The sequence below is a fragment of the Terrapene carolina genome, unplaced genomic scaffold (assembly GCF_002925995.2).
Source record: "Terrapene carolina triunguis isolate 2854851 unplaced genomic scaffold, T_m_triunguis-2.0 Scaffold517, whole genome shotgun sequence".
In the NCBI taxonomy this organism is placed as follows: Eukaryota; Metazoa; Chordata; order Testudines; family Emydidae; genus Terrapene; species Terrapene triunguis.
This window is the reverse complement of record NW_020664868.1, coordinates 5,577,340-5,604,206: the sequence shown is the minus strand read 5'-3', so window position 1 is coordinate 5,604,206 and position 26,867 is coordinate 5,577,340. Positions and strand designations below refer to the sequence as shown.

General features: G+C 45.3%; 2 protein-coding genes and 1 pseudogene across 2 annotated transcripts in view; 2 read left to right on the top strand and 1 right to left on the bottom strand.

The window, feature by feature from the left end:
* LOC112107877 (zinc finger protein 271-like) overlaps positions 1–26,867 on the bottom strand; it is an 879,239-nt gene that overhangs the window by 518,985 nt on the left and 333,387 nt on the right. The gene's annotated exons all lie outside the window — the stretch shown is intronic.
* The window catches only part of PPP1R37 (protein phosphatase 1 regulatory subunit 37), a 147,540-nt gene that overhangs the window by 49,822 nt on the left and 70,851 nt on the right, over positions 1–26,867 (top strand). Inside the window, exons 3-5 of the mRNA XM_024219783.3 lie at positions 3,704–3,749; positions 8,722–8,822; positions 18,628–18,747. Coding sequence (XP_024075551.2) covers positions 3,704–3,749; positions 8,722–8,822; positions 18,628–18,747 — 267 coding nt within the window. The remainder of the gene's footprint in view (positions 1–3,703; positions 3,750–8,721; positions 8,823–18,627; positions 18,748–26,867) is intronic.
* LOC113407905 overlaps positions 20,950–26,867 on the top strand; it is a 6,880-nt pseudogene continuing 962 nt past the window's right edge.

Here is a 26,867-nt window from a genome sequence, read left to right as displayed (position 1 = left end):
GTGGCTATCCCACACTGCTTTGTAGTCGACTATTGACCTGTCTGTTTACCTGTGTGTCCTCTCCTGCCCTGGGATCAAGTTGACTGGATGTCCCCTTCCTCATTTATAAGCTGGCTGTTCATTCACTCCTGGATTCCAGTTTATCATGATAGGTGAGCTTAATACTCCAGCATGCCTCAAGCAGCCCTTGTATCCATGCTGAGACTGTGGATCTCAATGCCATCTGGGGAGAAGCGTTGGTGCAGGTAGCTCTTGTTGCCAGCCACCTGGAAAAAGATCTGTTTGTGGGCATTGTGAGGCATGTGCTGGCGAGGGGCTATGACCAGAATGCCAAACAACACTGAATAAAGAGCAAACCACTGAGGAACACCTATGTGAAAATGAGGAACAACAGGAAGAAATGTGGCAGAGAACATTCCCCCCCCCCACCCGGGTGACCAGGAAGATTCATCGGAGCATGAGCAAGTGGAGGCCAGTGAAGAGATCTGAGACAGCCAGGATCTGTTCAGAACTCAGGCACCTGATGCCAGCTATGTAGAAAGTGAGCCAGCCAACCCTGATTCCCAGGCAGCAACTGAGGAGGCTGATCCTGTGGAGGGAACCTTCACATATGCAAGTATTTTTAATTAATTAATTAATTTTGTAAATAACTTACTATTTAATTTTTAATTTACTATTATGCTGTATGGCTGTACTAGCTTTTGTTCCAAGTGCCCCATGGCCAAGTGCAAGGTCCATCCCTCCCTCCATTGGCCCACACTGTCCTTTTGTGCCCCTCCCATATACTTTTCCAAAATTGCCCAACTGAAGTAGTCGCCATCAGCCACTGTCATGTGCTAAAACCCTGGTTACCAACTGTTTTCAGGCCCGTGCTATGGAAGGCACATGCCTGTGTACCTATTGACTTATTTTCCTTTCCTTAGCATCCTGCCTGGTGAATGTGCCCTTTCCCCCGCCCACAAACCCCATTCACTATTTCCAAATCAGTTGCTGGCAGCATTGTGCGGCCTCAGCCTTTCTGCCATCCCCTCCCATGCCAGAGTCAAATAAGGAAAACATTCTTGTGCAAAATGCAGAAGTTTATTGCAACAGTGGTTACAGGAAGCGAAGTTTGGTTAGTGTTCTCACTGTACAGGAGGTAGACATGGACATTGCATGCCCATAAAGCTACAACGAGTACCGCTCCCTGTAATATGCATTTACAGGGCCATTCTGACAGACTGATAACAGTGAATGTTTCAGGCAGTCATTCCAGAACCCTGTCTATTTTTCTTTTCTTTTTAACGTGTCTGCAGGGGAGACAGAGCAAATTCTAAGGCTGAGAAATTGCTCCATTTTTGCTCATAGATGAAGGAATAGCTACATGGCCATCCCCACCAGTATTGCTCGTGACTCCTGCAACACATTGGGGGGACTATCTTGTTGAATAACTTCACAGCATATCTTGCTGCTCTGCCCTTTTCTAATAAGGCCATTCTCTGCCTCCTAGCCACCTGCCTCATTGCACTGTGATCCCGAATCAGGACAGCCTCAAGGGTATTGCTGTCCAGCTGATCCCAAGATTCACCCTGCTAACCCCTCTGATGCCATGTAAAAACAGCTCCAAGGCACAGCCTGAACAGCATAATTCCCATCACCCCCATGCTCCAAGGCACAACGGCAAAGCCACACAGCATATAGTGCCCAGACAAAAGTCCAAAACCACGCGCCACTTACCATCTCCAAGGTTCCTCAAGACTGGAAAGAATCTAAAGGCGGTAAAGCCAGGAATGAATGTTAAAAACACCACAGCTTCTCTAGAATATGAATAACCATTTGTCATTTTTTTTAATACGCCCACAGCTATGGCACCTGTACTGGCCAGACCCTCAAGGAGGAGGGCCCTTATCAGCAACAGAACAGCAAGGAAACCTGAGCGGGAGAAAACAGAAAATTTGTGATGAAAAATTCATGGACATCATACAGAGTCCTCCCCCGGCCCCAAAAATGAAGAATACGGAGAGGTGGAGGCAGTATCTGAGGCCTGAGGGAATACGACAAGGAGCTTTCCAGGGAGTTCACTGCAGTGGCCAAGGACAGCGTAGTAGTTGCCAGGAAAAGCTTTGCCATGGCCAAAGATAATATGGAAGAAGATGCAGAGGCAACTCCTGGGGGCAATACAAAGCCAAAATGCCCTGTTGCAGCACATGTTACTGTTCGGGTAGCAGGCAATGCAGTACTGCAAACTAGCACCCAGCCATGTTTGGCAGCCATTGGACAATACAGGCTACTGGGAACAACTCCTTCTTTTGGCTGTACCCTCGCAACAGTGCACCCAGAGGCCATTCCCCTCCCAGACTCCAGCTCAGGATACCGAGAGCAGTGGCACTTAAGATCCAGCTCTTTTGAGCCCTCTATTGCCCCTGGTAACTTTGAGCCTGCCCACTCCACACCAGAAATCCCATGAACCAGAAGAAGCATAACCAAGACATACCTTCGCCTGTAATTTTAAGCTTCCTGGCTTTATGCTCTGTGCTGAACTGTTGTACTTTACTGTTTTGGTTTCCGCTGCTGGTTTAATGAAACAGTTCTTCGTAGTTAGCTAGCTTGTTTCATAATTAAAAGCATTTTTAAAATTTTTCTCAGTTGAAGGTTCGTTTCTGTTTGTTACATAATAGATTATTTAATGAAAATCTTTATAATTTCATTCACAAGCAGTCAACAGTTCATTTTACACAGAAAATAATTGTTTGCATTCATTCTTAAGCTTTTACAAACACATGTAGGCAAAGACACAAGGTACAACAGGGATTGCCACAATGTTGCACTTCCACTGCCCATAATCAACACTGAACTTCACAAAAATCTCTTCTCCCTCCCACCCCCGTCTCAATCCATGCATAGGTTAATAGCAGGATTCACAGCTGCACAATTTCAGGCCTGAGACTCCAAATAAGAGCGATAGGCATCCTGGACGCTGTTGCCCCGGCTGTTTGCGTTCTGTATTGAATGCCTAGGTGGCTACACAAACCGGTGAGCCAGTCTCTGCACGTCAGCCTTCCACCTATTGCCAAGTCTTTCTCCCTAATTCTCACTAATCCTGTGCCAAATACAATTTGCAGCTATAATCTTTGGGATGTGTTTTTCTCTTGCTTCCAAAGTATTTCACAAACAGTGCAATCTTCCTTTCAGAAATAATAGACACGAGTCCCATCAATGGCCCCAGTATGGCTTGGGAATCCCATATGTGCAAAACCATCAATAACTTCCTGAGCATTATCAAACTTTATAACTTGGTATTACAGTACCTCTCCCTGGCATCGCACACCTGCATGACAGTGGTCCCTACGGTCATTCTCTCCGCTCTGAATTGGTTTGAGAATGCTATGCCCTCAGTTTGCAGCAAACAGCTGCGGTGTGTGCACATGATGTGCCTTGACTGAGGGCACACTGTCCTGCGTGCATGCTATTACTACAGCTTGCATAATGTGTGTTACCTGACACGCAGAAAAAAGCTGCGGATTAAATCCCCTCATCTAGACAAGCCCTAAGAAACACCGTGGGTATGTACCGGTTTCTAGTGAACTCACGGAAGGGTGCGGGGAGTAATGCCCTCCCCTCGTATGTGTGGGGAAGTGTTGCCGTACCTTCCACTTCTGTATTATTCTAGAGGAGGGATTTGTCTTCTCCTGAGTATATTAATGTGCTACTATTTCTCTTACAGGAATTTAAAGAACTATCTCCCAGGATAGATTGCTTGGATCTAAAAGGTAAGCCTCTCTCTCCTAACCCTAATGACGTAGCGTTTTAAAGGAAATTCTTTGAGCAGAAACGGTTGTACTCTGTTTGTACAGCTTCTACCTCAATGGTGTCCTGATCCTGAATGGGGCATTTGCTCTGCTAATGCAGTACAAATAATGCTAATACTGAAGAAACAGCAATAGTTAATTTTGTAGGTGATTCTGCGTGAGACATGTACCCATGTTCCAGCAATGCTGGAAAAATTGCTGCCGCAGTAGTTGTCAGGCCACGGATATAGCTGGGGCTTAGCTGATTTTACCACCCTCTCATGAAAACCTGATTCATTATTTTTTCTCATATGGCCAGTAGGAACCCTTGCAGTTCTATAGTCTGGCCACCTGCATAATGCAGGACATGGCACTTCTCCCTCTGATTCCTCTATTGAGGTTAATGTGTTGCGGTTGAACTAGAGCATAGCTTTCAGGCCATGTCTATGCTACAACATTACAGCTACGGTGCTGCAGTGCTGTAGTGTAGATGCTTCCTACACTGATGGAAGGGTTTTTTCCATCGATGAATCCACCTGTCTGAAAGGTGGTAGCTGGATCGACAGAAGAATTCTTCCATCAACCTTGCTGCATCTACATTGGGGTTAGGTTGAACTAACGGTGGGACTCAGGGCACGATACTTTTCACAACCGTGAGTGAAGTAGCTTGTTTGATCTAATTTTTAAGTATAAACCAAGCCTTGGAATGTTCTCTGATCTTAATACAAAGACTCCAAAGTTATGGAGAAGAGGGAGATGCATGAACAATAGGGGAGGCTGAGGCATCACTTAAGAAAAAACCTGGCCAAATAAGTATGTTTAACAGCTCTTTCTGTATGAGCCCGGGCTCCTGGTTAAGGGGCTTTCTGGAACATGTGGTATTACTCAAGGGTTGCACTCTTTGTCACTTTGGTAGGCCGAACTAATTGCACCCCCCCCCCCCCCCCCAGGGGCTTCTTGCATTCCTTTATTCCCCTCACAAGCTTCCCATGTTCCACCCTCCCATCCCCCTCTATTTCAGGGTCTCCCTGCAACCTCCTTCCCCAGTTAACATTTTTGTTAATGCTGTCACGTATCAGGGGGTAGCCGTGCTAGTCTGTATCCACAAAAACAACGAGAAGTCTGGTGGCACCTTAAAGACTAACAGATTTATTTGGGCATAAGCTTTCATGGGCTACAGCCCACTTCATCGGATGCATGGAGTGAAAATTACAGAGACAGGCATAGATATACTGACACATGAAGAGAAGGGAGTTTCCTTACAAGTGGAGAACCAGTAGTGACTGGGATAATTCAGTCAGGGTGGATGTGGTCCACTCCCAATAATTGATGAGGAGGTGTCAATACCAAGAGAGGGAAAATTGCTTTTGTAGTGAGCCAGCCACTGTTAAAAAAACTTATCTCTAGTCTGAATTTGTCTAGCTTTAATTTCCAGCCATTGCATCTTATTCTACCTTTGTCTGCTACACTGAAGAGTCCATTATCAAATATTTTTCCCCTTTCAGGTACTTACAGATTGTGATCAAGTCACGCCCTAGCCTTTTCTTTGTTAGACTCAAGGAGCTGAATCTATTTAGTTTATCACTATAAGGCAGGTTATCCAATCCTTTAATCGTTCTCGTGTCTATTCTCTGAACCCTCTCCAATTTATCAACCTTCTACTGGAATTGTGGACACAGTATTCTAGTAGTGATCATACCAGTGCCAAATGGAGATATTATATTACATCTCAACCCCTACTCGATATTCTCCTGTCCCAGGATCCCATCAGCCTTTTTGGCCACAGCATTGCACTGGGAGCTGATTATGCTGGGAAGCAGTGACCCTGAAAAAGCTTAGGGAGTCGTGGCGGATAGTGTCGCTCTCCTGTAAGAATGGGCTGCATTCTTTGTTCCTGGATGTATAACTTTACTTTTGCCGTATTAAAACACACATTGTTTGTTTCTTTGTGCCCATTTTACTAAGTGATCAAGATTGCTCTGTGTCAGTGACCTGCAATGTTCCCTTAAAATTTTCCCATCCATGTGCAGAATGAATTTTGTTTTGTGCACCAATATGGAGGTGATGTGGGGCTGAGGGGTTTGGAGTGTGGGAGGGGGCTCAGGGCTAGGGCAGAGGGTGATGCCGGGGGTGAGGGCTACGGCTGGGGATGCAGACTCTGGGGTGGGGCCCGGGATGAGGGGTTTGGGGCGTGTCTGCCCCAGGGCTGCAGCGGGGAGAGAGGACCCCAGCCCTCTGTCCCTGCAGCAGCACCTGGGCCGGGGGAAGAGGCCTCTCACCCTGCACACCCCCAAGCTCCCCCATCGCCATCCCTCACCTCCCTGCCCCAACCCTACCTCCTGTTCCCCACCTCACCCCACTGCCATCTTCCAGGCCCACCTCTGGCCACGCCCCTGAGTGCAGCGCGCATGCCTGTGCGGCTCTGCTAATTAAGTGCGTGGCCCTTGGCGGCTTCCTGCATAGCCGCGCAGGTGCACACCTTAAAGGAAACGTAGGTGACCAGCCCTCTTCGTTATTTACCACTCCATCAGTCTTTGTATCATCTGCAAACTTTATCAGTAATTATTTTTGTTTTCTTCCAGGTCATTGATGATAATGTTAAATATCCTAGAGCCAAGACCCCAGTGGGACCCCACTAGAAACACTACAACCTAAAACTAATTAGAGCAGGCAGCTGGGTGCTCAGCAATTTTGAAAATCAGGCCATTTATTGCTGAGCTTAAATATAGATTTTGGAGCCTGGCTTTAGGCTCCTAGTTTTGAAAATCTTGGCCATATTTTTTTAAATGTAATAGATTTTTCTGATACTTTTCATGCTGCTTCAGATGACGTGAATTACCGTGTCGACAGTTTTAGTTTTTCAGAACTGTGTGCTGGAGTTATTAGATACCAAATTAAAAATACGACTAGCAGAAGGGTGCGTACAACTATGAGAGGTACTGCATGATGTATTTGTGTAGTTGACTCAGTTAAAAAGCAAACTGAAATAAAATGTCAAGCTCTAGTTCCGTACCTACTGATTAAAATTACCTGTGAATCTAAGAATTCTAGACGTTAGAGGTGGCAAAGAGCTTTTTGATTCCATCTCCCTGTCAGTGAAAGACTTGCCTTATGAGATTGATTCAACATTAGAAAATAATCTTCTTAAAACATCCAAATGTGGCTTCTGCCACTCAATATACTATTCTATGGCTGAATTCACAGGGCCCTGCAAATCTGTTGATATCTACTTTATATTGCAGACCATGTTTGCGGATCGGATGCAGATCCAAATTTTGTATCTGTGCAGGGCTCTCTGAATATATCTCCGTGGGAGTCATTAATATACAAGGCTATGATTTTGTCATGGATATTTTTAGTAAAAGTCAGGGACAGGTCACTGGTAATAAACAGAAATTCACTGAAGCCCGTGACCTGTCCCTGACTTTTACTAAAAACATCCCTGACAAAATGGGGAGGGAGGAGGGTCTAGCATCCTGCCTCCCATCTGCAGTGGCTGGGAGCTGTGGGGACCCTGTTGTCCACTGGCTGGTCAGCTGTGGGGGGGGGGTCCCCGTGGCGACTGGTCAGCTGCGGGGGGCAAGAGGGTTCCCCGGCAGTGGCTGGGCAGCTGTGGGAGGGTCCCCTCGCAGCCCGCGGAGGCTGGTCAGCTACAGGGGCCCCCATTGTCACGGAGGTCTCCAGAAGTTACGGATTCCATGACTTCCGTGATCTCTTGATATAATTGCAGCCTTACTAATATACAATCTAAATTTTCCATTCTTAATTTTATTACATTATAGTGATATGCCTCCAGAAGCACCGCCCTTTCTTGCTGTTTACACTTTCCCAATATTTATACAGTTAGGAGCTCGAAATTGCCAATTGGCCTGTCCAGCATACACAGCCTTCTTTGCTGCCACTTCCTCTTACCAGTCAGTATTAGAGTTAAGAATCAAGCTCTTGCGTCAGAAAATTATTCCTGCTTTTTTAATGACATTTGTTTAAGATAACTGAAGGCATTTGAGATGACCTAAGCTGTTGGCTTTCAGCCATTCAGGTGGTAGCAGGAATCTCTAAATAATTCTGACTACAAGTGAAACCTCTGAAAGTAGAAAATGTGTTAGGAACAATTGGACAATATGATTACAAAATAGTGAAATGACAAGGCCAAGACTGGAGGCACGTTAATCATGTATGTATTTTAGGGGCTGGTTCATTATCTGTCTCAATTTATCTCAGCATATTGTTCAGGTGAGGAATTCAAACGTGGAAAATATTTATTAAAGTCCTGGGCATTGGAGGTCTAGGTTGAGTCCCCTAGCTTCTTGGGCGGTCTTAGGCTAGGTCTACGCTACGGGGGGGTCGACTTAAGATACGCAACTTCAGGTACGCGAATAGCGGCGAGTCGACCACTGCTGCTCCCCGTCGACTCCGCTTCTGCCTCTCACCGCGGTGGAGTTCCGGAGTCGACGGCAGAGCGATCGGGGATCGATTTTTATCGCGTCTACACTAGATGCGATAAATCGATCCCCAATAGATCGATCGCTATCCGGCGGGTTGTGAAGACGTGCCCTTAGTTTTACATGCCCTGCTGGGTTAGGTCTGGATCTTGTGGAAGAAGCAGATGCGGACTCTGAATTCATAGTATCATAAAGCTTAGCAATAGAAAAGCTCCTAATGGGTTATCTAGTCCATCTGCTAGGAAACCAGTCCAAGATGATTTTTGTGTGTGTGGGTTTTAAATGTTTAACTTTGCAAATAATAAATGTTGTCTGCAAGAGCAGGAAGTAGCTTACCCCAACTGAAGGAAAAACAAGATCCATCTCTCCTTGCATTGCCCCTTTTTCTGTCCCAATGCCTAGGGTTCTAGAACTCTGACATGTATTTCTCTTAATATTGTGCATATTTATGTACCAACAAAACACTTAACACTGAGTCTTCTGAATTCACTCTGTTTGTTTTTTTCCCCCAGGAGAAAAACTAGACTATAAGGCCTGTGAGGCATTGGAAGAGATTTTCAAAAGGGTCCAGTTCAAAATAGTTGATTTGGAGCAAACGAACCTGGATGAAGATGTAAGTTTCATTTAATGTTCTGTAATTTACCGTGACTTTTTTTTTTGTTTCAAGATTAACAAAAATCCTCTAATTTTCTCTGCCTGGTACAGTGTTGTGTTCTGTTCTGAGCTTTCTCTTCATGCACTCAGGTTAGTGAGCAGTTAAAGGGATGTGCTCCAAATCTGACCTATCCTTGCCATTGCTATTACCCTCTCCATTCATAAGTACACTTCATTTTAGGTCTTTGTTTGCATTTTTGCTATTTCAGAAAGTAATAAATAGAATGAACCCTCGAGATCCAGATTCCAAATTGCCATAATTCAAATAGACCTGGAAGTCTCTTAAATAAACATGTTTAAAAATCCATCGGAGGATTAACCTTTCGAATGTTTTATGTAATGTGAACTGGAATGCTTTTTCCCTGCCGGACCTGAGTTCAGGCTTTATATTCTGAACTTCCTGCGCTACACTAACCTATGTTGTGTAGGTGTGTTGTAGCAATGCCATTGGCTCTAAAGTAACCCCAAAGGTCCCAACGAGTAAGTGAAGAAGGAACTGATATTTTAAACAGTTTTGGTGCAGTGAGCCCAGTGTGCTACAGTTAACAGCTTGGTATCTAAAACTGTGTTTATTTTAAGTAACTATTTCACCACTAGCCCATTTCCTTAATTCTGTTAAATAATAAAGAACGAAAATTGTAAGCCCCAGGTGCCTGTTCGTTATCCATCTGCTTCTGGGTCCCCTCCTGTCCCCGAGTGCTCTCTCTGTAGTGACCTTTTCTTCCTCCTCTGTGTAGCTGGTTCCCAAATGTCCTGCCTCACATCAGGTGAGAGGCAGATGAAATCTCCACCATCTCTAGCTCATTGCCTCCAGAGGTGGAACTGTTTATCTTCCTTCTCTACCACAATCCTTCTTTTTTCTGTTGCCATTCGTGTACAATCTCCCAAATTCTCCCCTCCCCCCATTGCTAAACTATTGTCAATGCCTTGGTCATTTCTTCCTGATCGCTGCAATCTTCCCTCTGACCTTAGCTCCCTGCCTCCCATTTCCCCCCTCTAGTGGTGGTGTTTTGGATAGACTGAAGTCCTGTTCTGCTGTTGTTCTAGACATATCACTGGCTTCATCTTACCCCCATCAAATTCAAGCTCCTTCTTATTCCCTTTACCTCTGTCTGTATCTCTGCTTTTATTTCCTCCTATTCCCACGCTGATAGGTAATCCCTGCATGCCCATCTGACCCTGATTTCTGATCCCATGACTTGTTTTTAGGGCTGTCAAGCAATTAAAAAAAAAAGTAATTGTGATTAAAAAAAATAATACAATACCATTTATGTAAATATTTTTGGATGTCTTCTACATTTTCGAATATATTGATTTCAATTACAACACAGAATACAAAGTGTACAGTGCTCATTTTATATTTATTTTGATTACAAATATTTGCACTGTAAAAAACAAAAGAAATAGTATATTTCAATTCCCCTAATACAAGAACTGTAGTGCAATCTCTTTTTCATGAAAGTTGAACTTACAAATGTAGAATTATGTACAAAAAAACCCTGCATTTAAAAATAAAACAATGTAAAACTTTAGCGCCTACTAGTCCACTCGGTCCTACTTCAGCCAATCGCTCAGACAAACAAGTTTGATTACATTTGCAGGAGATAATGCTGCCCGCTTCTTGTTTACAATGCCACCTGAAAGTGAGAACAGGCATTCTCATGGCACTGTTGTAACCGGCGTCGCAAGATAGTTATATGCCAGATGCACTAAAGATTCATATGTCCCTTCATGCTTCAACCACCATTCCAGAGGACATGCGTCCATGCTGATGATGGGTTCTGCTCGATAACGATCCAAAGCAGAGCGGACTGATGCATGTTCGTTTTCATCATGTGAGTCAGATGCCACCAGCAGAAGGTTGATTGTCTTTTTTGGTGGTTTGGGTTCTGTAGTTTCTGCATCACAGTGGTGCTCTTTTAAGACTTCTGAAAGCATGCTCCACAACTAGTCCCTCTCAGATTTTGGAAGGCACTTCAGATTCTTAAACCTTGGGTCAAGTGCTGTAGCTATTTTTTGAAATCTCACATTGGTACCTTCTTTGCGTTTTGTCAAATCTGCAGTGCCAATGTTCGTAAATCAAACATGTGCAGGGTCATCATCCAAGACTGGTATAACATGAAATATATGGCAGAATATGGGTAAAACAGAACAGGAGACATACAATTCTCCCCCAAGGAGTTCAGTCACAAATTTAATTAATGCACTATTTTTTTTTAACGAGCATCATCAGCATGGAAGCATGTCCTCCGGAATGATGGCTGAAGCATGAAGGGGCATACGAATGTTTAGCATGTCTGGCACGTAAATACCTTGCAATGCCTGCTACAAAAGTGCCATGCAAATGTCTGTTCTCACTTTCAGGCGACATTGTAAATAAGAAGCAAGCAGCAGTATCTCCCGTAAATGCAAACAAACTTGTTTTCTTAGCGATTGGCTGAACAAGAAGTAGGACTGAGTGGACTTTCAGGCTCTAAAGTTTTACATTGTTTTGTTTTTGAGTGCAGTTATGTAACAAAAAATAAATACATTTGTAAATTACACTTTCACAATAGAGATTGCACTACAGTACTTGTATGAGTGAATTGAAAAATACTATTTCATTTATCAATTTAACAGTGCAAATATTTGTAATAAAAACGAATATAAAGTGAGTACTGTACACTTTGTATTCTGTGTTGTAATAGAAATAAATATATTTGAAAATATAGAAAAACATCCTAAAATATTTAATAAATTTCAATTGATATTATTGTTTAACAGTGCGATTAATCACGATTAATTATTTTAGTTGCAGTTAATTTTTTTGAGTTGATCACATGAGTTAACTGCAATTAATCGACAGCCCTACTTGTTTTGGTTTATTTTCTTTCTGCTGGATTGGAAGGGCTTGAGGGCAGAGTCTGGCACTATATGTTGTACAGTTCCTTGAACATTAGGAGCTAATCAGAAATGGTTAGCAATAATAATAATAATACTCAGGACTTCCTAATCACATTTGACAAGAGATGAGGTAAAAAGTAGGATGTTAAACAGTAAAGAACTGTGAAGGTGTAGCCTACAATTCATTATCCCGAAGAACTCTGTCGTCCTTTGAAGGGAATAATTAAAAAACGTTGCATGGCTTCAAAGCTATTTTGGGTACCTTTGGCCAAAAGGTAATTCTGGATGTCCTTGCTGCACATATGGCTTTTCTTGTAAATCAGGTTTTTGCTCCTGCCAGTTATGTTGCAGCCAGAACAGCTGTAGAAAAGTGAGCACTGTTGCCCATCCTCAGCAACATTTACATAGTTAAGGGAAGGGCTGGTATTTTGAGATTCTCAGATTTAAGACTATTATAGTACTTTTCACACTTGGGGCACTTAATTTTTTTTTTAAAGGTAATCTCCAAGAGAAGGAGTCAGACTTTTCTTAAAATTATGTGGTATTTTCATAGATTGTAAGGCCAGAGGGGACCACTGATGACTTGTATAATACAGGTCACGGAACTTCCCTGAATGAATTCTTGTTTGAACTGAAGCAGACCTCTTAGAAAATATATCCAATTTTTACTTAAAAATTTCCAGTGATGGAGAATACACCACAATTCTTGGTAAACTGGTCAGTGGTTTGTCCTCGCAGTTAAAAACGTGTGCCTGATTTCCAGCCTGAATTTGTCTAGCTTTAACTTCCAGGCATTGGATCTTGTTATACGTTTTGTCTTCTATATTTAACATCCCATTATCAAATTTTTGTTACCTTTGTAGGTACTTGTAAACTTTGATCAAGACACATTTCTGCGGGAGTTCTCTATTCTATTTGATTGGCTGTTTCAAGCAGATGTCATAAGAAGCCAAAAGGAGGGTCATGAACAATGTTTATTAGCTTATTAAGTAGCCATTGCTGCATCTGCTACTGAATTGAGTTTTCTAGAAATCCCACTGGACTCCAGTCCTTTCCAGCTGTGATTATTTATTGGATTTTTTTTTTTTTAATATATAACTTTGGCTAAATATCAGGAAACTATTTCCTGACAGTCACAACTGGTAGCAGCCTTGTTGCGTGTGACATTTAAAACTAGACTGGATAAAGAGAAGAAATCCCGTAGGGAATATCCTGCCCCAATTCTGGGCATGGACTAGATGGAACCAATAGTTGGCTGACCCTCAGTTTGGGCAATCTTACTGTTCCTGGCGGGAGTTCTTTTCAGAGTCCAGTTTACAATCCCTTTGCCTCTAGCTTCTGGCAGTACTTCCCAGGACCCACTGCAGGTCTCTGTCTAGAAGCAGCCCTCCAGAGCCTTTGCTCATATTGAGCTTGTTGTGTCAATCTCCCCCCAAACAGGGGAGGTTGAAGGAAAAGTTTAATGTGATCGGTTGACTCTGGGTCAATTAGCCTGCAGGATGCTTAACGCTTTCTGGCCATGTGATACACTTTGTATAAGATTCGTTGCAACTATATAACAGTGGTAGCCCTAATGATTTGCATGGTTATATTTTAATTAGACAACGTCGCAATTAGAAACTGCCCCAAGCTGAGCTGCCCTGGTTACCAGAGCTCACAAGCTGTCCCTGGCAACCTCCCTGGTTCTGGGAGAACTTCATTTTTCTGTGGCCAGTCTCCTTTAAGCTCCAGTTCTCCCGGTGGTGCATATTCTGCAGGTGTGCCTGATTGGCACTATCTGAGTGCAGGAATACTTCTTAGCCTTGCCACCAGTGGGATGGAGGTGTGTTCAATCACATACCTCCCTTCCAAAACCAGAATGATTTCTTGCTTGAGCATGTCCCTGGGGAAGAAAAACATCCACATTGTATGCTCTTTCTCTGCTTGGTACTACACCCAGAAGCTATAGAGCTGGAGGGCTAGATACCAGCATGTAATCCGGGGATTTGAGTCCTTCATGGAGTGTACCCTGTACAAGGGCGCATGGTTTATGACTAGGGAAAGGGGACTACCTAGCACATTATACCTCAGGGAGCCAACTTGATAGCGAAAGCTTCCTTCTCAGGGCATGTTTACACTAGAAATTTAAGTCGACCTATGTTAAGTTGACTTACAACCACGACAGTAATTATTGCAGTGGTTCATGTACACACTGCCCTCCTTCTGTAGGTAGTGTGCATTCTCACCAGGGAGTGCTTCCACCAACTTAAGTGGGGCTGCCCACCCCCCGGCTCTCTGTTCCCTGCTGCCAGGAGCCCAGCTCCCCCTTCACCCCCCCCTTCTTGGCTCCCCACTCCTTGTCACCGGGAACCCATCTGTCCCCACACACACACGCACACTCTCCCGTTGGCGAGCTCTGTGCCCAGAGTCATAGAATCCTAGAATATCAGGAGGTCATCTAGTCCAACCCCCTGCTCAAAGCAGGACCAATCCCCAGACAGATTTTTGCCCCAGATCCCTAAATGGCCCCCTCACGGATTGAACTCACAACCCTGGGTTTAGCAGGCCAATACTCAAACCACTGAGCTATCCCTCCCCACCGGTGCGGCTCCCGTGCTCCTACTGTGGTGTATGCCAGATTAGAATTGCTGAATGGGAAGTTAGCTATGATAGGTTGTGCAGCCACCAGGCCCGCTGGAATAATCTAGATCTTTGGAAGGGTTGCTGGCTTGGCAGGTTCCCAGTATTTTGAGGAATTCTGGGGTGCTGCTCATTGCTTTTCTGGAAAGAACTGCTGGTGACTTAACTGCTGGATGAAATTGTTAAAGGTATTGTGGGTGTGACATTCTGTACCTTGGGGGAGCACCCTGTAGCCCCCATATTCCTCATTTTACATATAATTGTGTTATTGCATATAAAGCATTCTATATAAGGTATTGTGGGAAAGGTTATGATCCGCTGAAACCCACTGTTCATATGCATTAATAATATACATATTTAAATGGAAGTTATGAGAATTGTGTTGTATGATTGTCACTAAAATATGCTATGGGTTTGGGAAGTGCCCAGATACTAGCCCTTCAGAGACAATGACAAGGGAGGTAACCAATGCCCAAGTGGGTGCTGAACATACATCACCAGCCATTGTCCGGCAAGGGAGCTACAATGCAATGACTCACCTGCACAAGGCCACATCAGGGGAATTGCTCAACCATGCCTGTGGCTCAATGCCCACCAGCCATGCCTGGATTTGTGTTCCGCAAGCACATGGGACTAAGGGTATAAAACAGAACACAGTGGCCCCATGCTTAGTCTTTTCTCCTCCCCACACCTGTGCTGCAAGCAACAAGGACGCTCAGAAGACTGAAGACTCCAACAGAGGAGACTGGCCCAGGTTTCAAGGGTGAAATCTGTGTACTATGAACTGCAATATCCAGTGGGGTGAGAAAAACTGCTTAATCTAGATGTTGCCCAGGCCAATAGGGTTGAGAGTTTAGACTGCGTGCTTACACTTTATTTTATTTTGGTAACTAACTCTGACTTTTTGCCTGTCACTTAAAATCTATCTTTTGTAGTCAAACTTTTTTTACCGTTTATCTTTACCATTGAGGTTGCCTGAAGTGTTCGGTAAATCTGCTCAGGTTTACAAAGGCTGGTGTATATCCATTTTCCATTGATGAAATGGGGAACCAATTAATAAACTTGCACTGTTTGTCTTGAGCAGTGCAAGACGGTATATTCTTGAGGTACAAGGCTGGGAGCTGGGGGGATTTGGCTGGTACCTGTCTCTGTGTGATTCATGAGTGGCCCTGGGAACATTCATCCAATCCAGCTGGGTGTGGGGCTCCACATGCGGTTTTGCTGAGTTATAACAGTGCCTGGAAGGATTTGCTGTTTGTCACTAGCAAAGCATTGTGTCAGACAGCCCAGGCTGGAGAGTTAAGGGGGCACATCGATGCCACAGTCCCAGACTGCACCTTGGGGATCCCGTCACGGTGGGGCTCTTCTTTGAGTCCTTGCTCATGTCCATTCCAATGTAGGCGTGCGCGTGCTGCGTGCACCGCCGCTGGAAAGCTTTTCCCTCAGTGGTATCCATCAGGTCGGCTCTGGTGCCCCCTGGAGTTGTGCCCTTATAATGCTGATATACGTAGTCCTGCCGACCTGCCACCCTCTTAGTTCCTTCTTGCCAGCTAACTCCAAAAGGAGTAGGAGGGTGGATATCGGAATGGACATGAGCAAGCACTCGAAGAAGAAAAACAGTTACTAACCTTCCGTAACTGTTGTCCTTCGAACCACCCTGGAGCATGCTAGCTCCAAGAGGTTCAGCCGTGGAGCTTCCAGGCTGTGAGATGAAGGGACTTGAGGTTCAGAGGTCATAGACGGACGTGATCCTGGGAGATCAGATCGTTGATTCCACCAAGAGGTCCAGAAGGGTGGTGAACCAGCGTTGACGTGGCCAGGCCATGGCTGTCAGGATCAGGCTCATGCCTTTCTTCTTGACCTTCAGCAGGACCTTGTGTATGAGCGGAATGGGAGGAAATGCATAAAAGAGATGATCCTTCCAAGGGAGAAGAAACGTATCTATGAGCGAACCTGGGCTGTGATTCAGGAAGGAGCAGAACTGCAGACGCTTCCTGTTGTGTCTCATATCAAACAAGTCTATCTGGGGAGCTCCCCACCTCTGGAAAATGTCCTTCATGATTTCTGATTGAATGGACCACTTGTGATTGGAGAAAGATCTGCTTAGGCAATCCGCTAACTCATTCTGTGCCCCCAGAAAATAGGAGGCTTTGAGGTGGTTTGAGTGGGTTATGCAGAATTCCCACAGGCAAAGGGCTTCCTGGCATAGGTGAGAGAAACACTCTCCATCCTGTGTGTTCATATAGAACATCGCTGTCATGTTGTCTGTAAGTATCGCTACGTATTTGCCTTCCAGGTGGGGCTGGAACATTTGGCAGGCAAGGTACACCGCTCTGAGTTCCCTCACGTTGATGTGTAGCAAGAGCTCTCTTGGGACCAGCGGCCCTGGGTCCTGAGTACCCCCAGATGAGCCCCCCAACTCAGCCCAGATGAGTCAATGACTAGAAATATTGCCAGATGTGGTCTCGAGAAGGGGACACCTGCACATACTGCCCTTGGGTCCAACCATCAAAGGAGGGTGGTGATTACTGAATGGGGAAGCGTGACAACCATGTCCAAACGATCCTAGCCCAGCCGGTACACTGATGCTAGCTAAGCCTGGAGAGGTTCTGAGTCATAATCTCGCATGCTGCATCACATAAGTGCATGAGGCCATGTGCCTCAGGAGTTTTAGGCAGGTTCTTGCCGTGGTGGTTGGGTGGTGTCTTAGGCTTTCTATGATCATGCCTAGGGCCCGGAACTGGATCTCTGGAAGAAATGCTCTGGCCTGGACCAAGTTGAGGCCCGCCCCTATAAATTCTACTCTTTTAACTGACGAGTGTCGATTTTCTGCATGTTTATCAACAGGCCTAACTCTTTGAAGGTTGACAGTATCAACCTCACATTTTCCTCCACCTGGGCCTTGGACCAACCTTTGACCAGCCAGTCAACAAGGTAAGGGTAAACCTGAACCCTTTGCTTCCTCAAGAAGACTGCGACAACTGCCACACACTTTATGAAAACCTGCTGAAAGGCCAAATGGAAGTACAGTGAACTGGTAGTGCACTTGGTTCACCACGAAATGGAGGCATTTTCTGTGGCCTTGGAAGATTGAAATATGGAAGTAGGCGTCCTTCAAATCGAAAGCAGCATACCAGTCCCCTGAATCCAGAGATGCGATAATGGTGACCAAGGAGACCATGTAGAACTTCAGCTTCTTCGTGAATATGTTGAGGTTTCACAGGTCCAGGATGAGTCTGAGACTTCCATTGGCCTTTGGGATTAGGAAATACCAGGAGTAAAACCCCCTGCCCCGTCGCACCAGAGGAACCTCCTCTACTGCTCCCACTTGCAGGAGCATTCGCACTTCCTGGAGTAAACATTGCTTGCGAGAAGAGTCCCTGAAGAGGGATGGAGAGAGAGGGTAGGAAGGAGGGGAAGAACTGACCTGCAGGGTGTATACCAGTTCTATAGTGCGTAGCACCCAGCAGTCTGAGGTGATGTGGGACTATGCCCAATAGTAGTGGGATAGCCAGTTGATAAAAATTGGTGAGAGTGGATCCAGACACTGTCCTGGTATGCCATCCACGGGTGTACCATCAAAAGGCCTGCTTAGGCCCTGCCTCCTACTGTAATCCTGCCTTGACGGAGGCTGGTAGAAACTGGGCAATGGCTGGGGCTTAAAGTGCTTTCTCAGTGGCGCCGGCATGTGTAATTTGAGGAACTTTAGAGTGACTCTCGAATCCTTCACTCTGTGTAGTTTAGAGTCCATCTGCTCTGAAAAGAGAGACATGCCCTCAAAAGGAAGGTCCTGAATAGTCCACTGCACTTCATATGGGAGGCCTGAGGCCTGCAGCCATGAGCTCCTCCTCATGACCACGGCCGAGGTTATGGTTCATGCAGCAGAGTCCGCCACATCTAATGCTGCTTGCAGGGACACTTTTGCCACTGCTCTGCCCTCCTCGACTGGAGCTGAGAACTCAGTCCTAGATTCCTATGGCAGGAACTCCTTGAACTTAGTCATTACACCCTAGAAGTGCAAGTGGAATGGACATGAGCAACACGTTTCAAAGAACAACAGTTATGGAAGGTTAATAACCATTTTTTTTCTCTCTAGGTCTCCCTCTATGTATTAGCAAGCCGCTAGCTTCGTGGATTGTTTCTGTGCAGGTTACTTACTGGAAATGAGAAGCTAATGTCTGTGACGGTTTCCCAGAGCCACTGCCGAATGTCTCCACAATCTTGTGTCAACTTTACAGTTTCTTTTCCTCTTTGTTTTCCAGGGTGCCTCAGCATTATTTGACATGATTGAGTATTACGAGTCAGCGACGCACCTCAACATCTCATTTAACAAACACATCGGCACCCGAGGCTGGCAGGCAGCTGCACATATGATGAGAAAGGTTTGTATTAGTTCTTGACCATTTTTATCATCTGTTTAATTTACTGCTTGTAAACATCCAGTAATACTAACATGATTTCAAGTTAGTGTAGGGTTAGACTTTAATGCGGTTGGAACTCTGTTAATCTAACCATTTTCTGTGTGGTGGGGAGGGAGGGATGTGCATAAAAGAAATGACAGGTAGCTTTTTAAACTACAATGGGAAATTTCAACTAGTAGCTTGCTGGGGTGCTGGGACGGAGGAAGGACTGTCTTGTGCTTATGGCTGTGGACTGTGATTGGGAGATCTGGGTTCTATGTCCAGCTTTACCGGAGTTCCTGTGTTACTGTAGGCAAGTCGTTGAATCTCCAGTGTTAAGGCAATTCAGTGAGTAGCCAGTGCAGCGATCGTGACACCAGAATGAAGTGCTTCCTTAAACCCCGTGTTGCACAGCAGCCTCCCTGTTACCCTGCTGGAGTTTCTTTAGTGCCTGTGTGCTCTTTGCCAACCAAGCACAATACACTGAAGTGTTTCAGTGGGTCTGAGGTTTGGGATCATTGCTTGTTGCTTGTGCCAGGTGGGCCTATTAAGAGGATTTTGCTCTGTAATTTCATAGTGGGACAAAATGTGGAAATGTTTCAGATAATTATCATTCCGTCATTTATAAGGAAATAGCCAAGGCCTGAGGCTGATGGTTTTTAAACTAAATGTATATCATAGTAAAAAGTGAACGTCTGCTTTGTGCAAACATTACCTATAAAAGAAAATAGTTCATAGTAAGATGTTTCAGCACAGTGTTCTACTTAATGAGATGGTAATTGGGGATGTGGGAATGACATGGGATATGCTTATCATGTCTGCTCATTCTGAAATATGAAAGTCCCATGAAATGTACTTTGAAAGAGATCTTTTTTCATTTGTATTACAGTAGCACCTAGAGGCCCTGTCCAGAAGAGCTTACAAACTAGAAAGAACAGACTAACAAAGGGTAGGAGATAGGAAGTATTATCCTTTTTTTATAAATGAGATTATATAATTTATCCAAGGTCACACAGGAAGTCAGTGGCAGAGCTCCTGAAACATAGGCGCCAACTCCATGGATGCTCCGGGTCTGGAGCACCCACGGGGGAAAAAATGGTGGATGCTGAGTGTGACAAAGTAGGGATTTTCCCTTGTTATGTTGTGTGTGAGCCTATGTGAGTCTTACTGTTTTGCACGAATGCTGTGTGTGTTGCATCCAATGAAGTGGGCTGTAGCCCACGAAAGCTTATGCTCAAATAAATTTGTTAGTCTCTAAGGTGCCACAAGTACTCCTGTTTTTTTTGTGTGCCTCAGTTTCCCTGTGTATTGCACCAATGTCTAGGTGGTGGGAATAAGGGTGTGTGACTTTTGTGGGGGTTGCTCCAGCTGCCTACACCAATGCTATGGCTGCCCCTTCATAACCTGAGACCCAGGAGGGGGATGCGACCAGGAGACTCTTGGCCCGGGAAGCGAGACAAAGGTCGGAGGAGAAGCAACGGACAGGGCAGGGGCTATACAGCTGGAAGCAAGTCAGTCTCGGCTGGCTTGGGGCTGAGGGGGAGGACCAGAGCCCTGGCTCTGGTCTCTCTCGTCCCCCCAAGATGGACTTGGCTGAAAGTCACTGATTTCTGTGCTAATAAGTTCTGTCCTACGCTGTGTTCCTGTCGACTAATAAACCTTCTGTTTTACCATCTGGCTGAGAGTCGCGTCTGACTCCAGAGTTGGGGTGCAGGGCTCTCTGGCTTCCCCAGGAACCTCACCCGGGCAGACTCGCCGCAGGAAGTGCACGGTGTGAAAGGGGATGCTGAATGCTCTGAGGTCAGACCCAGGAAGGTAGAAACTGTGTAAGCCTCTTGCCTTGGAGACGGTATGCTCAGAGAGAGGAGGCTCCCCCAGAGTCCTGGCTGGCTTCATATGGAGTAGTTCCAGAGCATCGCCCCAGTGACTCTGTGACAACTGGTGGCAGTGGTGGGATAAAGTGTGTCCTGCAGTAAGTGACTGGGGAGCAGTAAAATGAAGGGGGATTAGAGGGGCGTGCTGGAGGCTCCGAGGGGTGCGGTTCCAGGAGGAGCCTACAGCTTAACCCTGAGAGAGGTGGACCCCCAAGAAGGGCTGTCCCTTGAAGAGGTTCCTCCCAGGGATCGTGGGAACCTGAAAGAGCACAGGCCTGTGAGTCCGTGACCACTTGGGAACAGGGTGGAGATGGCCTATAACCATCTCCTTAAGAAGGACATTGTGGAGCTGTGCAGAGAGAGACGGCTGCGCATTGGAAAGCTCACCAAGGCACAGCTGATTGCTCAGTTGGAAGAGGAGGATCGCTCTAAGGAGCCGGTTCCTGACCCAGCTGGAGCCATGAGAGAGGCTAGGAGCAGCCAGGTGTCCCGGAGACCCGTGTCCCCGACCAGACTGGGGGTCTCCACCGAGTTCCCCGTTGGTGGATTGGAGATGGATGAATTGGAGCTGAGTTTGAAGGAGTCAGAGGACCATGAGAGACAGGGAAGGCATGAAGCACAACAGCAGGAGAGAAAGGCAGCAGGAACTGGCGCTGGCAGAGCTGAGAGGCAGAGGGACCCATCCAGGGGTGAGTGGGGATGGACCCCAGGATGCCAATTCCGCAGGGACCCTAAATTGCTGCCCCAGGTTAAGGAGGGGGGAGATATAGATACCTGTCTTGCGGCCTTTGGGAAGGCTGGCAATTGGAATGAGGCTGGCCCTGCGGAAAGGCTCTGGTATTTAGCCCCCTTCCTGGATCCCAAGGCCATAGAGTTGTTTAGCCAGATGGGTGGGGTGGCAGACTGGCTCTCACTCCTGGCCCCAGCATATATGTCTGCATGTACTATCCTGGGCTCAGACCCCTCAGATCCCCAGTGGGAATGGAAAGTGGTGGTCCATGGGGAGATATTCCTGGAATGGCACGATTCTGGGACAGAGAGAACTGTTGTCAGGCCCCGGATGGTGTAGCCTCACCAGATGCTAAGGGGCAGTGTGACCTGGTTGAAGGTCCCAGGGATGAAGCCCCTCGCCCTGCCTATGGCCCAGATCCCTGTGCAGAGACAGGAGGGGTTGGGCTGGCTGGTAGTTGGGCCTTTATTGGGATGGCAGGGCACTACCTGAGGTTTGTGCCCCACTTTAGCTCTGTGTCAGCTCCCATCACTGAGCTATGCAATAAGGGTAAGCCAGACAAGCTGGTCTGGACCGAGCAGTGCCAGAGGGCTCTCTGCACGCTGAAGGAGGATTTGGTTAAGGGCCTGGTGCTGGGAAACCTGGACTTTGACCAGACCAGGCGTCAGCAACCTTTCAGAAGTGGTGTGCCGAGTCTTCATTTATTCACTCTAATTTAAGGTTTCACATGCCAGTAATACATTTTAATGTTTTTAGAAGATCTCTTTTTATAAGTCTCTATAATATATAACTAAACTATTGTTGTATGTAAAATAAATAAGGTTTTTAAAATGTTTAAGAAGCTTCATTTAAAATTAAATTAAAATGCAGAGCCCTCCGGACCGATGGCCAGGACCCCGGCAGTGTGAGTGCCACTGAAAATCAGCTCGTGTGCCGCGTTCGGCACGCATGCCATAGGTTGCTTACCCCTGGACAAGACCTTTATGGGGTTCACCGATGCCCCACACACAGAGAAAGGCACCAGCCAAATCCACCCAGCTCCCAGCCTTGTACCTCAGGAATATACGTTCTTACAGTGTTCAAGACGAGCAGTGCAAATTTATTAATTGGTTCACCACTTCATCAATGGAAAGTGGATATACACCAGCCTTTGTAAACCTCAGCAAGCACCCTTACTTCAGGCAAACTCACTGGTAAAGATAAACAGTTAAACAAATTTATTGATTAAAAAAGACAGATTCTAAGTGATTATAAGTGATAGGAAAAAAGTCAGAGTGGTTACCAAAATAAAATAAAATATAGAAGCACTCAGTCTAAACTCTCAGCCATATTAGACTGGGTACCATCTAGAGTAAGCAGTTTTTCTCACCCCACTGGATATTGCAGTTCATAGTACACAGGTTTCACCCTTGAAACCTGGGCCAGTGCCCCCTGTTGGAGTCTTCAGTCTTCTGAGTGTCCTTATTGCTTGGGGGAAGGAGAAAGGCCCAGCATGTGGCCCCTGTGTTCTGTTTTATACCCTTAGTCCATGTGCTTGCAGAACACAAGTCCAGGCATGTCTGGTGGGCGCTGCTGAGTCACAAGGTGAAGCAATACCCCAATGTGTCTCCTGTGAGTGAGTCATTGAATTGTAACTCTTCTGCTGGACAATGACTGGTGATATCTTTTCAGCACCCACCCGGGCGCTGGTTACCTCTTCCCTTGTCATTATCTCTGGAGAGGTAGTATCTGGGCGCTTCCCAACCCCACAGCATATTTTAGTGACAACCATACAACACAGTTATCATAACTTCATATGCATTAATGATATACATATTTAGATAGAAAAATGACTTTCAGCAGATCATAACCTTTCCCTGATACCTCACATGGCATGCTTTATAAGCAAGATCATAATTACACCGCTACCCCTATATAACGCGACCTGATATAACACGAATTCGGATATAACGCGGTAAAGCAGTGCTCCGGGGGGGCAGGGCTGCGCACTCCGATGGATCAAAGCAAGTTCGATATAATGCGGTTTCACCTATAACGCAGTAAGATTTTTTTTGGCTCCCGAGGACAGCGTTATATCGAGGTAGAGGTGTATATATAAATGAGGAATATGGGGGTTATAGGATGCTCCCCCAAGGTGTAAAATGTCACAGTAATGTCTCATTGTTCTGTCCTTTTTTCACACCTTCTAAAGCTTATATTTCTGACTTTAAAAAGGAAATTAATTAGGTTGTAAAGTCAAGCTTTCAGGTTATGAAATACTAGACTTATAGTTGCCAGTGCACCTTTACTTCTGCCCCCCATGCATCCAGCCTGTTCACTGAATGAGGCAAGGATTCTGTGGAAAAAATATGATGATGTAATTAGACTACCATAATGTGCACAGACCAGGGAGCAGAATTAGTTGCATGGCCAATAATAAATCTGACATTGCATAACTTCAGGTGCTTTACTTTTCAACATAAACTTCCTTTTAATGTAGCTTTTTGTGTATAATTTCCTCCTTTTGACTTTCAAAAGGTAAACCAAATTCTTTATGTAACAGCTATAACAACTGTTCCGTTATGAATCGGGTTTTTAAATACTGAATCTTCAGCACGGACTTCGGCCACTTGAGCTACAGGATTTGGATTAACTTTTGGGGAAGGTCTGTGGTCTGTGTTTTAGAGGAGGTCAGACTATGTGATCAGAATGGTCCCGTCTGGCATTGGAATCTGCGGGCGGAAGGGGGGTGCAAGGAACCAACAAAAAAGCAAAACTACATTAGCTACTCCTGGGGGGATTCTGCGCCCCCCCCCCCCCCATCAAAATTATGCGCCAAAAAGTTCAAAATTCTGCATATTTTATTTGTCAAAATAATGCAATATCATCACACCAGTTTCGTTGTTGTGGTAATTTATTTAAACTACAATACAGAAAAAAGTCACAATAACTATTCAGCATTTCCTAAACACGTGAAAGTTAAGTTACAAACACTTGGTAACTAATATCCTGCATTCCAGTTAGAATCCTGGATTTTCATTTAAATTACATTACAGAACACCAAACAGCACAAAAAAAAGTAGACTACCATTTTAAATTGCTCCGACTTTCACACATGAAAGTCATACAGTTTTGCTAATCATTGTCCTGGACCTGGCTGGGTACTTTGGGAAGTGCTTGGTTCTGATTCTCCTGACATTTTACTGACTGCTTGGCAAATGTTTTATTTGCCCTCAGTCTTTTTTTTTTATTATTTTTTTTATTTTAAATGGGTAAATCAAATAAATCCTGAGCTGTAATCTAACCTCATTGTGCCACTTTGGCACAGGAAAAAGGTGAGAAAGCACATAGATCTTCCTAGGTGAGGATTCCCTTACTGTCATTTATAATAAAACTCCTTTACATCACTCTGGCAATGTAGGGGTCTTAAAACTTTCACTGTTTTTAATGCTCCTGAGGGAATTGACTGAGAATGGGAGCAGTTAACTAACACTAGGCAGGCTGCTACATTTCTGCCTCAGAGAATGAGATCAATTAACTCAGGCAGGCTGCTGCATTTGTGCCTCTAGCCTGCCTCATGCATAATAAAAAGCCCTACCCTTACACGCCAGGGAGCTGCAGTCGCAAGAGAGAGGGACAGTGTGTCTTTTTCTCTCTGTCTCTCGCTTGTTGGCACGCACATATGCCCAGCCCCGCCCCCAACTCCGACAGTGATCACGTAGGCACGCAAGCCCAGCTCCCGTCTCTGAGGCTGCACCAGGCACGCTGGAACAGACACGCTGCCTGGAGTGCTGGGGAAGAGGCGCGTGTCCCCCGGCAGATTTATTTTTGCATTTTTCTGTGTGGGGGGCCACAGAAAAATGCGAGCCATATGAATTCTGCGCCCCCATATGGGTGCAGAATCCCCCCAGGAGTACTAAATTAGCTAACAGCAGAAGGCTGCTATCTCAAAGGGGAATGGGTTGCTGGCACCAGGTGTTGGATCAGGGGAGTTACTGAGGGGAATGTAATTTGGGGCATGCTCTCCTCTCCATTCTCCAGAGGTGAAAGGCGCCTGTACACATTCCCTGTCACTACAGCTGCTCTGGGAGCTCCTAGTGAAGTGTCTGCTGCTGTTTTAGTGGCTTGTCTCTTTAGAATGTTCCTGTTCACATACTTAATTTCCACGAGGAATGGAAGGAACAGAAGAGAAATGGTAATTTAACAGTTAATAACTCTGCCAAGCTTGAAAGGCACCTTTCAAGCCTGAGAACTTTCTCCCTGTAAGATTTCAAAGGCCTTTGCAAACAATGGAGGTGTTAAGGCATCTCAAAAAATCACAAGAATCTTTTATAGTAAGAATTAGAAAACCTAAATCTAGGGGTTGCTACCAGCTCCTCCTGCAACTCTCAATAGTAGAGCATTCTGTGCATTATAACTCAGCATAAATGAATTGTCACATGTACGTTCTGCGTTCTGTCCCTATCCGGTAATCCTACCCTGGATTTTCTTACATCCTCTTAGTTTTGGATTTAGCTGGGGCTAAGTATTATTTCTGTGAAACTCTCCCAGGTCATAGCAGGAAACTTTGTATGTTTTTGGGAAAATGCCTACTTTTCCAGGGGGTTTTGGTCATTTTTTAGTTTGGCTAGAGAGTTTCTATAACTGTTCTCTCCCGTCCTCCTACAGCTTGGTGGCCAATAATGCAGCAAAAGAAGAAAGATTAAACCTAATAGCTAGAAGTGCCTTTTTATCCTCTAGCCTGAGGAATGTAAGTTAGTCAGGTTTCAGAGTAGCAGCCGTGTTAGTCTGTATCCGCAAAAAGAACAGGAGTACTTGTGGCACCTTAGAGACTAACAAATTTATTAGAGCATAAGCTTTCGTGGGCTACAACCCACTTCTTCGGATGCATATTGAGTGGAACATATCGAGGAGATATATATACACACATACAGAGAGCATGAACAGGTGGGAGTTGTCTTACCAACTCTGAGAGGCCAATTAAGTAAGAGAAAAAAACTTTTGAAGTGATAATCAAGTTAGCCAAGTACAGACACTTTGATAAGAAGCAAGTGTGAGAATACTTACAAGGGGAGATAGATTCAATGTTTGTAATGGCTCAGCCATTCCCAATCCCTGTTTAGCCCTGAGTTGATTGTGTCTAGTTTGCATATCAATTCCAGCTCAGCAGTCTCTCGTTGGAGTCTGTTTTTGAAGTTTTTCTGTTTTAAGATAGCCACCCGCAGGTCTGTCATAGAATGGCCAGACAGGTTAAAGTGTTCTCCCACTGGTTTTTGAGTATTATGATTCCTGATGTCAGATTTGTGTCCATTAATTCTTTTGCGTAGAGACTGTCCGGTTTGGCCAATGTACATGGCAGAGGGGCATTGCTGGCACACGATGGCATATATCACATTGGTAGATGTGCAGGTGAACGAGCCCCTGATGGTATGGCTGATGTGATTAGGCCCTATGATGGTGTCACTTGAATAGATATGTGGACAGAGTTGGCATCGGGCTTTGTTACAAGGATAGGTTCC